The sequence below is a fragment of the Geotrypetes seraphini genome, chromosome 2 (genome assembly GCF_902459505.1).
Source record: "Geotrypetes seraphini chromosome 2, aGeoSer1.1, whole genome shotgun sequence".
Lineage (NCBI taxonomy): Eukaryota > Metazoa > Chordata > Amphibia > Gymnophiona > Dermophiidae > Geotrypetes > Geotrypetes seraphini.
The window spans coordinates 483,274,079-483,287,538 of record NC_047085.1 but is presented as its reverse complement, the minus strand read 5'-3'; the positions used below and the strand labels follow the sequence as shown (position 1 = coordinate 483,287,538).

Sequence of the window (13,460 nt, the reverse complement as noted above, 5' to 3'; positions counted from 1 at the left end):
TTGTCGGAGGCGGCGGCAGGAGACCCTAGTGGCAGTAGTAGGAGGGAGTGGGCATACCTCCTGCCGATCTTGTACAGGATGTTGGGGAGGTCCAGGCAGTGGCAGGTGAGTGGGATGGGGGACTTTTTCTGCTGCTCTCCATGACAGTTAATCAGCTGAACCGGCAGGACTTGGGGAGACCTGCGGCTCAGTTGATTGGGGCAGGGAGAGCAGCTTTGACTGAAGGGAGGAACTGTGCTCTTCTGAGCAAGTGCCAGGCACAGTTCCTTCCGCTCTTTTCTGGCGATTCTCTGCACAAATAGCGTGCATATGATTTGCACGCTAATATGCTGAGAATCACCCATAAAATAAAAGTCACTCCCACTACATTCACTACATCGACTCGCCGGATTTTACTGACGAGTTTTGAGAATCCAGCTCTTCGTCTTTACAGGTTTGCAAAGTCTTCTCACAAAGGGCCTGATGCTTAAAACTCCAGTGCTAGAGGCAAGAGTGCACATCCCAATGTCCAAAGCAAGTGGGATGCAAATTTTATGTGCGCTAGTAATGCGAAAGTAGGGGGAGGAATGTGACTGATACATGCGCACAAGAGCTGTGCTTACCGCAAAACTCCTGTACGTGTGCACCAGGGCAACAGGAAGTTCAAGCACACATCAGTGCCTTTCTCCTGCCCTCCCTCCCCCAGATTTTTGCAGTTTAAATCCCTGAGAGGTTCACACTAAAGTGCAGGAAAACAGGCACCAATGACTTTGCTTGGACTCAGTCATATTTTTATTTTCCTCATTATGAGTACTACAGGCTGAGCGGTCCTTTTTTCTCCTTTCAAAAGAAGTGAAAAACCAGCAATCTAATTTGAAAAATGCAGAAGAAATCCTCTCCTCAAAACCCAAATGCGTGGTTTGGCATTAAGGCAAACATTAGTTTCTGAGCATTTTTGGAGTGAATAATAGGAATCCATTTCAATGCATTTAAATACTGTTTGTGCTGATCTCTTGCTGGAGCTTTTTGTGCGCCTTGCGCACGTTAATATGCGTGCAGTTCTGGTGCTAATCGCTCTTAGTGCTGCGTTTGGTTTTTGTGCATTGGAGCCAAAGGGACTTGCTTATTGAAGTCCTTTTATTAAGGTTTACTGATGGATTTAGCAGGTGCTATATAATGGGCTGCATGGTATTTAGCTTGTACTAATCGTTAGTGTGCTATAGTAAAATTGTTTTTCCAAAAAGCACAGATGAGCCAAAAATAGTAGTCTTCTAACGTGGCCCTAAAACTTTAATCATAACTCAGGTATTTTCTCTCAGGTGGGGTTGTCTGGAAGTTGGAGAAAGCCTCCATCAAAATGTACATTTTGAAATAATCATAAAATGTACATTTTGAAATAATCATAAAAGGGAAATAAAGGGACATCTGTTTTTCCATAAATGTACTTGCCTGCTTACTTTGGCGGGAGGGAGCAAATGGCAAAGAAATAATATTGGCTGTGGGGAAAGGGGGCCCAAGTTAGCATTAGCCCTCAAAACATTTAGAGGGTGTTATCTCCCCCATGCTCAGCCCGGACTTCTCCTATGACTTTTCCTTATGGAAAGGTAAACCTGCCTTCTAATGGGCATATTAAGAGGGATGCTGATCTGCTTCCCAGGTGATCTAAAGATTCACGGTTCACTTTGTGGCCCTAGCACAAGCAGAATAAACTGGGTTGTTTTTTTAACCACAGATCCAGTCATGTCTTACCACCTGCCATATTTGTTTGTTTATGTTTATTTGGTATTTATAGACTGCATTTTGTTTTAACATCAATGGGGTTTACAGAAAAACAATTAAAGGAAAAGAATGCCATTTAATTTAAAAGAAGGATAAAAACAAACTTTTGGTAGATCATACACAAATGCAAAGGCTCATCTACAACTTGCAATTCAAAAGCAAAATGTTAAGAGGCTTTTTATTAGGTTCCATATTATTTATATATTGCTAAGATGTTTTTCTTCTTATTGCTAAAAATCTAAAATGTTTCTATTTCAAAGATTTGTGGGTTAATATTATAGGCGGAATTGCCTTCAGACTGCCTGTATTGCAATTAGAGAAAAAGGTCTTATATTGTGGAAAAGTTTATTTTAGCTTTGTTAAGTGAATTTGAGAAAAGTAATCTGTTTGATCCTTAGTAGAATCTTAGTTTTGTAACCCTGTTGGGCCTTTTATTAGGGATTTAGCAAAATATAAATATTCAGATTAGATTAGATTGGATTGCTGGTTGTAGTCGCCGTTTGTGCGTACGGGTGAACACAGTGTATCTCAAGTAAAGCATGAGGACATTCTGCAAGCTGGCATACCTCTTTGATGCTGGCTACCAGTGGACATTTGTGCATTAAGCAGGCTCAAGATTAGTTCATTTTGTGTTGCAGGAGGATCATGAGGGCGCAGGAAATGTCATTGCATTTCTCATTGCTTTCGTAGCCTGTATTTTGCAGGTAAGTGGACATGACTTGATTGAATAGTGTGGGTATCTTGAAATTAAAAGTAAATAAGGTAATTTGGATTCCAAGTTAGACATTGCATATCTACAATCTTGATTGTAATCAGTGTAATGTAACACAGAGCCAAGTGCTGACCATTTCCAAATGGAAGGTCCCCAGCTCAAACTTTGAGTTAGGCCTTTCATTCTCTGGATCATCTGGGACTGGAGATCCTATAAAGCAGCATTTAGAGCCCCAAAGGTAGACAGGGAGTCTTGGGCAAGCTTAAGGGTGACACCTAATGATCAGATTCAGGACTCTGGAAGGAGCCCTTGGGACTTACTCAGTCAGTCTGATTTTCAGGATACCCAAAATGAATATGTATGGATAAATTTGCATGCTCTGCCTCCATGTGCATGCGTACTCATTGTGGGTATCCTAGAAAACTGGCTGGCTGGGTATGTCCCAAGGACTAGGTTGAGATCCCCTACCTACATCCAAGAACTGTCCACATCCCAAAACTGATCTGGCTAGTGAGCTACAGGCGGCCAACAGCTTTGTTGAAGTTTGCTAGAAGACCAGAGGCTAGTGGCTGAGTGTGTGATCCAGTTAAAGGAGGAAAAGATCCTCCAGGAGAAACTGGTAATGATTGAGGACCAGTTGCATTCAAAAAGGAAAAGTGAGAGAGAGTGAAAGCATATTGCAGAGCATGCAGGAAGAGAATGTTGAATTCAGAAGGGCCCTAGGCCAGAAAGCTGAAGAGTAAGGGACCTGAGCACCTAGCACTTAGGAGGGGACCCAACAGCAGCAGTAATACAAGAATGGCTGGAGGAGCTCCAGGCCTTAGAGAGCTCATCAAGCCACAGAGAAAAATGGCTAGAGAAGGAGAGAGAATGGGGCCAGAGCCAGAAAGTCTGGCTACAGGCCCATCTGAGAGCCAAAACACAGGAAGTCATAGAATTAAAGAGCTACCTGAAGCAGAAGATAGAGGGGACTACCCTACTGCAAGGACAGGTAGCCCATCTGGAATCCTCCAATGCAGCATTACAGAAGCTGGCAAGAGAACTAAGGAAGGAAGTAGAAAGGCCAAATGAGCTCAACCAGATTGCTGAGGAGCAAAGAGCGAATGTCTTGCTGGAGACTAGCTAGTTACAGGAATAGTGCGGATGGCAAGAACTGCTGGTAGAGAAACTGTACTGTAAAGAAGCCCAGTGTAGGGAAGATTATCACAGCCTGGTAGAAGAGAAAACTAGCTGAGAGAAGGAAAATGAAACATAACCTACAGACTGCAGGACTTGCAATGATAGCTGGAGAAAAGGATTTTGACTGACCACTATAAGGAGATGGAGGTGAGGTAGCCAAGATTGTGAAGTGGCTGACAGCCCTGGAGGGAGAGCTGACACAGCAACAACAAGAGGTCCAGGCGTTAAAGGACCAAGTCAACTTGCTGACAGTCCAGAGTGAGGACTATCGGGCCAAAGCAGAGGCTAACACTGAATGGCTGCAGCAGGAGTTGGCAGTGACAGTGCCCAGAAGGCAGCATGACAGGCTGCAGGAGCAGCTAAAGGAAGTATAAGCTTGTGAGGCATTAGAACATAAGAACATAAGCAATGCCTTCGTTGGGTCAGACCTGAGGTCCATCATGCCCAGCAGTCCGCTCACGCGGCGGCCCAACAGGTCCAGGACCTGTGTAATAATCCTCTGTCTATACCCATCTATCCCCTTTTCCAGCAGGAAATTGTCCAATCCTTTCTTGAACCCCAGTACCGTACTCTGCCCTATTACTCCCTCTTGAAGCGCATTCCAGGTGTCCACCACACATTGGGTAAAGAAGAACTTCCTGGCATTCGTTTTGAATCTATCCCCCTTTGAACTTTTCCGAATGCCCTCTTGTTCTTTTATTTTTTGAAAGTTTAAAAAAATCTGTCCCTCCACTTTCTCTATGCCCTTCATGATCTTGTAAGTCTCTATCATATCCCCTCTAAGTCTCCTCTTCTCCAGGGAAAAGAGTCCCAGTTTCTCCAATCTCTCAGCGTATGAAAGGTTTTCCATACCTTTTATCAGACATGTTGCTCTCCTCTGAACCCTCTCGAGTAACGCCATATCCTTCTTAAGGTACGGTGACCAATATTGGACGCAGTACTCCAGATGCAGTTGCACCATTGCCCGATACAATGGCTGGATAACTTCTTTCGTTATGGTAGTAATACCCTTCTTGATTATACCTAGCATTCTATTCGCTCTCTTAGCAGCCACTGCGCATTGTGCCGTCGGCTTCATTGTCATGTCCACCATTACCCCTAAGTCCCTTTCTTGGGTACTCTTCTTCAGTAACATCCCTCCCATCGTATAGCTGTACCTCGGGTTTCTGCTTCCCACATGTAGTACTTTACATTTCTCAATATTGAACTTCATCTGCCATCTCGTCACCCATTCCCCTAGTTTGTTCAAGTCCCTTTGCAATTCTTTGCAGTGCTCTTTAGTCCGAGCTCCACTAAATAGTTTGGTGTCGTCCGTGAATTTTATTATCTCGCACCTCGTCCCTGTTTCTAGATCATTTATAAATATATTAAATAGCAGTGGTCCGAGCACCGAGCCCTGCAGAACACCACTCGTGACCCTCCTCCAGTCCAAGTAGTGACCGTTCACTCCTACCCTGTGTTTCCTACCCGCCAACCAGTTTCTGATCCATCTATGTATGTTTCCTTCCACCCCATGGTTCTTCAGTTTCTGAAGTAGGCGTTCATGGGGTACCTTGTCAAAGGTTTTTTGGAAATCTAGATATATGATGTCTATGGGGTCTCCTCTGTCCATCCGTTTATTAATTCCTTTGAAGAAGTGCAATAAGTTTGTTAGGCATGATCTCCCCTTGCAGAAACCATGTTGGCTGGTTATCAGAAGTTTGTTTCTTTCAAAATGTTCATCGATGTTGTCTTTTATTAGTGCTTCCGCCATTTTCCCTGGAACCGAGGCCAGACTCACCGGTCTGTAGTTTCCCGGGCCACCTCTTGATCCCTTTTTAAAGATGGGCATAATGTTGGCTATCTTCCAATCCTCCGGGATCACGCCAGTTTTCAGGGATAGATTGCAAATTTGCTGCAGTAGTTCCGCTATTTCCTCCTTTAGTTCCTTCAGTACCCTTGGATGGATTCCATCCGGACCCGGGATTTGTCAGTTTTTAATTTTTCTAGCTGCCTGCGTACGTCTTCAAGGCTCACTTCCATGGATGTTAATTTTTCTGCTTGAACTCCATTGAAGATTTGCTCAGGTTCCAGTATGTTGGATGTGTCTTCATTTGTAAATACAGACGAAAAGAACATGTTAAGTCTTTCTGCTACTTCTTTCTCTTCCTTCACCACTCCCTTCCTGTCTCCGTCGTCCAGCGGTCCCACCTCCTTCCCTAGTCGGCTGCTTCTCTTTAACATATCTAAAGAACAGTTTGAAATTTTGTGCTTCCCTGACTAGCCTCTCTTCATACTCTCTTTTGGCTTTTCGAACCACAAAGTGACATTCTTTTTGATACTTCCTGTGCTCTTTCCAGTTCCCCTCAGTTTTGTCCTTTTTCCATTTCCTGAATGAATTTTTATTATTGCCTATCACTTCCTTCACTATTTTAGTTATCCACGCCGAGTCTTTTGTTCGAATCTTTTTTGCACCCCTTTCTGAATCTGGGGATATACAGATTTGGTGCCTCGCTCACCGTGTCCTTGAAAAAAGACCAGGCATGTTCTACCGTTTGCCATTTCTTGGAAGTGTTCCTAAGTTTCTTCCTTACCATTTCCCTCATTGCTTCGTAGTTTCCTTTCTTGTAGTTGAAAGTTGTTGCTATGGTTCTCTTTCCTTTCGGTATTCCTACCTCAACCTTGAACTTGATCATATTATGATAGCTGTTTCCAAACAGTCCCACTACTTCCACTTCCTTTGCAGGTCCCCTTAAACCATTTAGGATTAGATCCAGAGTGGCATTTCCTCTCTTTGGTTCTCTAACAAGCTGCTCCATGAAGCAATTTTGTGTAGCCTCCAGGAATTCTGTCTCCCTAGCGCATTTTGAGCTTCCAAGACTCCAGTCTATCCCGGGATAGTTGAAGTCTCCCATAATAACCGTGTTACCGCTTTTGCATTCTCGCTTCATCTCGGCTTCCATTTCTTCATCGATATCTCCGATTTGCCCGGGTGGACGATAGCATAGGCCCATCTTTATTTCAGGCCCTTTCCTTCCCGGTATTTTAACCCATAGCGATTCCAGCTTGTTGGTTGTGTCTGCTGTGTCCATTCTTGCCGATTGAATGCTTTCTTTTATGTATAGGGCTATTCCACCTCCTTTCTGTCCTGACCTGTCCTGGCGTTAGAGCTTGTACCCTGGCAGTGCTGTATCCCATTTGTTTTCTTCATTCCACCATGTTTCAGAGACTCCAATGATGTCTATGTCCTCTGCATTGGCCATGGCTTCTAATGCCCCCATTTTGTTTCTTAGGCTCCTTGTATTAGTATATATGCAATTTAGATCCTGGTATTTTCTTGTCAAAACAAAAGTACTGGAAGATCTGAATGTCGGGCTACAGGAGAGAGTACAAGCGATGTACCTCCAGGAGGAGGAGGGGGCAAAGATAGCTGTGAGAACACATCAAAAGTGTACTCAACTGAAAGAAGAGAGTGATGTGTTTTCTCAGAAGTTGGGGGGAGACTTGGTCTCAGCTCGGTACAGGAGTACCAGGAGCAAGTGGCACAATTAAAGGTGGAAGTACAAGCAGTCTGAGAGCAGCTGAGAAAGAAACATGCCCAGTTGATGGAAGAGGATGAAGTCCAAGGCCCAGAAAATTGTCTTAATGAAGCCCTGGTGGGGCTGCAGGAGGTAAACTGAGAGAAGAGTAGCTGGGATGACCCAATGGAAGGAGGCTTGGTGACCTCTACAGAGTTGTGGAAGAAGTTACTACAGGCATGCATGCCTGGCAATGGGAAGCAGGTGCAGAACACTACAGTGGAGTTCTTAGAAGTGGCTGCTTGCATTTCATTTCTACCTTGCACAAAGGTGCCAGTATGATGACCATAGATGGGAAGGAGTCCCAGTTTGGAGAACAGAAAAATGCTCCCTGGATGGAGGGAGGTAAAGTCTCCCCAGAAAGAATAAATTCCCTGGAAGAATGTAGACCGGACCCTCAGAGGAGGGGATTGGAATCCAGGAAGAGAATGCAGGTGAGATGTCAGGTGTCAAAAGGGAGCTGCTTTACAAAGAAGCATAGTTGTCTAAAAGGATCTTTGGAGCATACCTGTGATTTATTACATCCAGGAGGAAGGTATCAAAGGATCAGAGAATCCCACGATTAAGCCTGATGACTCACAAGGACATGGTCTCAAAGTTGATGGAAACCCAGGAAGGGAAAGTCTCAGTCGGTGGCAGATGAAAAAGTTTTCAGTATGGAAGGCCAGTCTAGTAGTGAAGTGGAATCAGAGGAAGTGTGGGTCAGAAGTGATCTTGTCTTCAGGTGTCCAGATGAGGAGGATGGCTGGGCACTGGATGGGAACCCTTTGGAAGCAGTACATCCCAGGAATGGAGCTTGAGTGCAACAGGGGCCAAAGTGTTGCAGGCAAGGACGCCTTGTGAGCAGATGGAAGGGCTTGCAATGGAGATGGCAGAGAGGCCGGGAATGCCTGATGTCCAAGGATGTGATTCCCGAGAGACTGATGGATGGTCAGGTTCCAAAACTGCAAGGCTGTTGGTGTAAAGGGCCCAATGGCTGCTGTGCTTACTTTGCCCTGTTCACTGGAGTGTGCAGGATGATGACTTGGTGCTAATCCTGGGGCAGTCTATGGGATTTCCTGTAGGTAAGGAGGTCCTGAATGCCCTTGACCCTTTGAAGGGATTCCCCTGTCAGGAGTAGGCGTTCAACCTCCCATTGGTTGAGCTGATGGGGGAGGGTATGTGAGGGGGAGTAAGGAGTTCTGCCTCACTAATGTGGCTATTATATTGTTGGACAGCAGGGGTCACTAGCTTAAGTCAGCCACCTGAAGGAAAGTAATGCAACCCTGTTGAGTCAGAGGGATGGGACTCAGGCAGGGAGGAGTACTTCTGCCCCAGAATGGAGTCATTCAACAATGTCACGAGGGAGAGGCTTCTAGGAGACAAACTTCCCTAGCAGTGGTTTGAATCAGAGCCCTGGGAAAGAAGAGAGCATGTGAGATCTGTCTATGTGAGACAGTTAATGTCTGTTTGGCTGAGGTAAGCTGCTTATATTTCTTGAACATTGTGAGAGCTGGGTGTCTGCAATAGAGTAGATAACCAGGATGGTGTAAATAACATGAAGAAAGACCTGGTGAAATTTGAAGAATGGTCTGAAATTTGGCAGCTAAAATTTAATGCTAAGAAATGCAAAGTCATGCATTTGGGCTGCAAAAACCCAAGGGAACTGTACAGTTTAGGGGTGAAGAATTTATGTGCATGGCAGAAGAATGGGACTTGGGTATGATTGTATGTGAGGATCTTAAGGTGGCCAAACAGGTTGAAAAGGTGATGGCGAAAGCTAGAAGGATGCTAGGGTGCTTAGGGAGAGGTATGGCCAGTAGGAAAAAGGAGGTATAGATGCCCCTGTAAAAAACTCTGGTGAGACATTTAGAATATTGTGTACAATTCTGGAGACCACATCTTCAAAAAGATATAAAAAGGATGGAGTCGGTCCAGAGGAAGACTACTAAAATGGTGTGTGGTCTTTGTCATAAGACATATGGGGACAGACTTAAAGATCTCAATATGTATATTTTGGAGGAATGGTGGGAGAGGGGAGATATGATAGAGATGTTTAAATACCTACATGATGTAAATGTGCATGAGTCGAGTCTCTTTCATTTGAAAGGTAGCTCTGGAATGAGAGGGCATAGGATGAAGTTAAGAGGTGATAGGCTCAGGAGTAATCTTAAGGAAATACTTTTTTACAGAACGGGTGGTAGATGCTTGGAACAGTCTCCCAGAAGAGGTGGTGGAGACAGATTGTGTCTGATTTCAAGAAAGCCTGGGATAGGCATGTGGGATCTCGGAGAGAGAAAGAGATAATGGTTACTGCGGATGGGCAGACTAGATGGATCATTTGGCCTTTATCTGCCATCATGTTTCTATCTGTCTAGATTAGAGAATAAGGACTGTTCAAGTTGGATTGAGGTGTAAAAGTACCGAGTATATCTTTGCCTTCCCTGAACCTGTGAGGGAACAGATTCAGTTATATGAACAAATAAAAGCTTCTCCAGAGTGTGAGTACAGAAGGTGTACTGGAAAACCTGGCCAGGAATCCTACATCCCTCCTTAATCACCCAGTGGATGCTGTTCCCCTCCCTTCCCCATGAGAAGTGAAACTGAAAGGGGACACAAAGCTGTATGACAGCTGCAAGTATTATGGACATACAACAGAGCAAGAAGTAGCTTCCAGGAAGTAGCCTAGTGGTTGGTGGAGTGTGTAGACTAAGAAAAGGGATCCAGGTCCATATCCACTCTACCTAGTAGATTTGTGGTGGAAATTGTGAGCCCTCCAAAACCACCAAATTAGTTACTTTCCCTATATATAGGAGCCATCTATAGGCTAGAAGGTGATTGAAATGTTGTTCAGTTAAATACAATTGTTTCCTGTTCTTGGAGGGCTCACAATACAAAATAAATGCATTATGGTGGGAATTGTACTACTACTACTATTTATCATTTTTATAGCGCTGAAAAATGTACGCAGTGCTGTACATTCAACATGCAATAGATGGTCCCTTCTCGGAAGAGCTTACAATCTAATTTGGACAGATAGGACATATAGGGGGGTTGAGGAGTTTCTTGCAGTGGATGTTATGATGGACATAGGTCATTTTAATTGAGTAGGAGTTAGGAGTTGAAAGCAGCATCCAAAAGGTGTGCTTTTAGCTTGGATTTGAATACTGCTAGGGACGGCACCTGACGTAAAGACTCGGGCAATTTGTTCCATGCATATGGCACAGCAAAAAAGTAAAGATGAAGCCTGGAGTAGGCAGTGGAGGAGAAGGGTACAGATTAAGAGGGACTTGCCTGATGAATGGAGTTCATGGGTGGGCGCATAGGGGGAGAGAAGTGTGGAGAGAGATTGAGGGGCTGCAGAGTGAGTGCAAGAGGAGTGAGTGTAAGAGGAGTTTGAACTCTATTCAGAAATGGACGGGGAGCCAGTGAAGTGACTTGAGGAGAGGGATAATGTGAGTATGGCGGCTCTCATGGAATACATTACATTACATTAGAGATTTCTATTCCGCCATACCTTGTGGTTCAAAGCAGATTACAAAAGAGATATACGGTACTCACCCGATATTCGCGGGGGTTCCTGGAACGGAACCCCCACGAATCTTGAAAAACCGCGAATACAGTTTTCAGCGAGGGAGACTGAAGAGGGCAGCGGGAGAGCAGCCGGAGCGCCGGGGGGGAGAGGAGAAGGCTTGTGCAGTCGCTGCTGCATGCACCTAATCTGTTGGCGAAGAGGGCAGCGGGAGAGCAGCCAGAGTGCCGCAAATGCAGGGAATCACTCGCGGTATGCTCTGACTGCCTTTTCCTGCACTAAGTCTTCAGTGAGTAGATGAGTCTCAGAGCTGTATTTTGAATTTAATATAAGTTGTTCAATAGAATTTTGCACAGATTGAAGGGGAGAGCAGGTAAGGTTGAGCAGAAGACCTGAGAGAGGCACGTTGCAGTAATCTAAGTGAGTGATGATGAGAGTGTGGATAAGGGTTTTGGTAGAGTGTTCAGAAAGGAGAGGTCGGATTTGGTAATAGAAGAAGAAGCAACAGGCTTTAGCAGTTTATTGGATCTGAGTGGAGGAGAAAGAGGAATCAAAGATGATCCCAAGGTTACAAGCTAATGAGACAGGGAGGAGGAGAGTGTTGTCCACAGAAATAGAGAATGGGGGGGAAGGGGGGAAGTGGGTTTAGGTGGAAAGATAAGGAGGTCAGTCTTAGCCATATTCAGTTTTAGATCGTGATACATCCAGGCGGTGAGATTGGTGAAAGTCAGTATTAGGAGGAGGAGTTAGTGCACAGGAGTTATGGGGGAAGGGGTAGGCTGCCCCTGCAGATATGTCTCTGTGGCCATTTCTCTCAAAATGATTCCAGACATATTCTTGTGTCTGGTTTTTTTTTGGTGTGTATAAGTTGGGCATTTCAATTTGGAAAATGTCTCTTCTGTTTAGACGCCTTCTGTGTAAAAATGTCCATCTTTGAGCCAGTTTCAAAAAGTAAACCCAGACATTTTTCCTGTTTGAAGCTGGCTCTTAGATGGACATTTCTTTTGGACGTAATGAGCTAAATGTCCCAATTCTGAATAGAATTTTATTTTTTTTCAAAAATGCCCTTTTATATCTTAATCAAACTGGTTCAGTAAGATTTCTGTTGTTGCCAGATCCTCTCTCTTCTCGATTTTTGGTTGGTGTCTGAAACAGAGTTCAGCCTGTGTGCGCAGTGTTTGGTTTGGATGGATGCTACTAACGGCGTTTCATTCTGTTTGTTTCAGTGTTACCTGTACCTGTTCTACACCTCGGCAAGGAAGCTGAGGAGCTTTGGACTGTGGATCTTCATTTGCCTATGCAATGTTTACTTGCACGGACCGAGGAACCTCTGGCAGATAGTCTTCCACATTGGAGTGGCTTCGCTTTCTGCATGTCAGACAGTGACCAGAAGGCTTTGGGAGAAGCAGCTGGACTGCGGACTTTAAACACGGAGATCCACTCTTTTTTTTTAATGACATATATCTCCTTTGCCCACTTTTCAAAAATTTTAATTTTTTTTAAAATAGATTCTCATTTGGAGAAATGAACCGTTTAAAAAATAGTGACATAATGCTATGATGCGGAATCTACTCCTGTGCCATGTTTCGTCAGTTACAGCTTAGGTTTCTTAGCTCTTTCTCTACTCAAGATTTTTATAAATCTTTTATTAATTTTTAAATATTAACAGTGCAATACACAACACGCATACAGTGGAGGCGTGGTCTAGTAGTTAGAGCAGCTGCCTCGGCACCCTGAGGTTGAGAGTTTGATTCCCATTGCAACTCCTTGTGACTCTGGGCGAGTCACTTAACAATTCATTGCCCTTTGTAAACCGCTTTGATTGTGTAAACCACATGATAAAAGCGGTATATCAAGTCCCATCCCCTTTACACTTTGAAAAAGGCATGAGCCAAATACAGGAACCCTTCCTTCCCCTTTAGCCCTTTTGAGGACAGACTGTGTCTATTAATCTTACATATGTGCTTGAGATAAAAGAAATGACACTGGCATGCACTTTTTGAGAGGACTGTAACTCAGGATGAGCCCTGGGATTTTTATAATCCTATTTCCCCTACAATAGAGTAGTCCATAGCCTGCTCTTGAGACAGACATGGGGGAAGCCACTACTTGTCCTGGATCGGTAGCATGGAATTCTGCTACTATTTTGGGGTTTTTTTGCCAAGTACTTGCGATTTGGATTGGCGACAATGAAGACTGGATGCTGGGCTAGATGGACCATTGGTCTGACCCAGTAAGGCTATTCTTAGGTTCTTAAGTGAGCCAAACACAGGGCAATAAAGCCATTGTGATATCACTAATGAGGTTGGCTCTTAAGCATTGGTGGAATGAAGCATTATGACATCACAATATCAGCTTTGGAATGATGTTACTATTTGGGTTCTTGACAGGTACAGTAAACCCCTGTGAATTTGCGGTTTGCAAATCGCGGACTCAGTAATTTGCAGTATTTTCCGACCGCCACTTCCTGGCGTGTCAAAGCAGCTCCTGATTGGTGTAGCCTGACTTTAGTACCAGGAAGAGGCGGTTGGAAAATACCGCAAATGATTTTCAGCACCCACTGGTGTCCCAGCTGCCCTCTCCTGCCTTCGATCAGCCCCTTAAACCGCATTTGTGGTTTTTCAAAATTCCTGGAACGGATCCCCTGCAAATTTCGGGGGAGTACTGTACTTGTGATTTGGATTGGCCTCTGTGAAGATAGGATGCTAGGCTAGATGAAGCATTGGTCTTACCCAATAAGGCT

The 13,460-nt window shown here is 44.4% G+C and overlaps 1 protein-coding gene across 6 annotated transcripts in view; it reads left to right on the top strand.

The window, feature by feature from the left end:
* SEC22C (SEC22 homolog C, vesicle trafficking protein) overlaps positions 1-13,256 on the top strand; it is a 56,834-nt gene extending 43,578 nt beyond the window's left edge. For all 6 annotated transcript variants that reach the window (XM_033931777.1, XM_033931780.1, XM_033931782.1 and 3 more), the window contains 2 exons: positions 2,397-2,462; positions 11,944-13,256. In XM_033931777.1, the coding sequence (XP_033787668.1) occupies positions 2,397-2,462; positions 11,944-12,144 (267 nt within the window). In that variant the 3' untranslated portion in view covers positions 12,145-13,256. The remainder of the gene's footprint in view (positions 1-2,396; positions 2,463-11,943) is intronic.
* Positions 13,257-13,460: the final 204 nt, after the last annotated feature.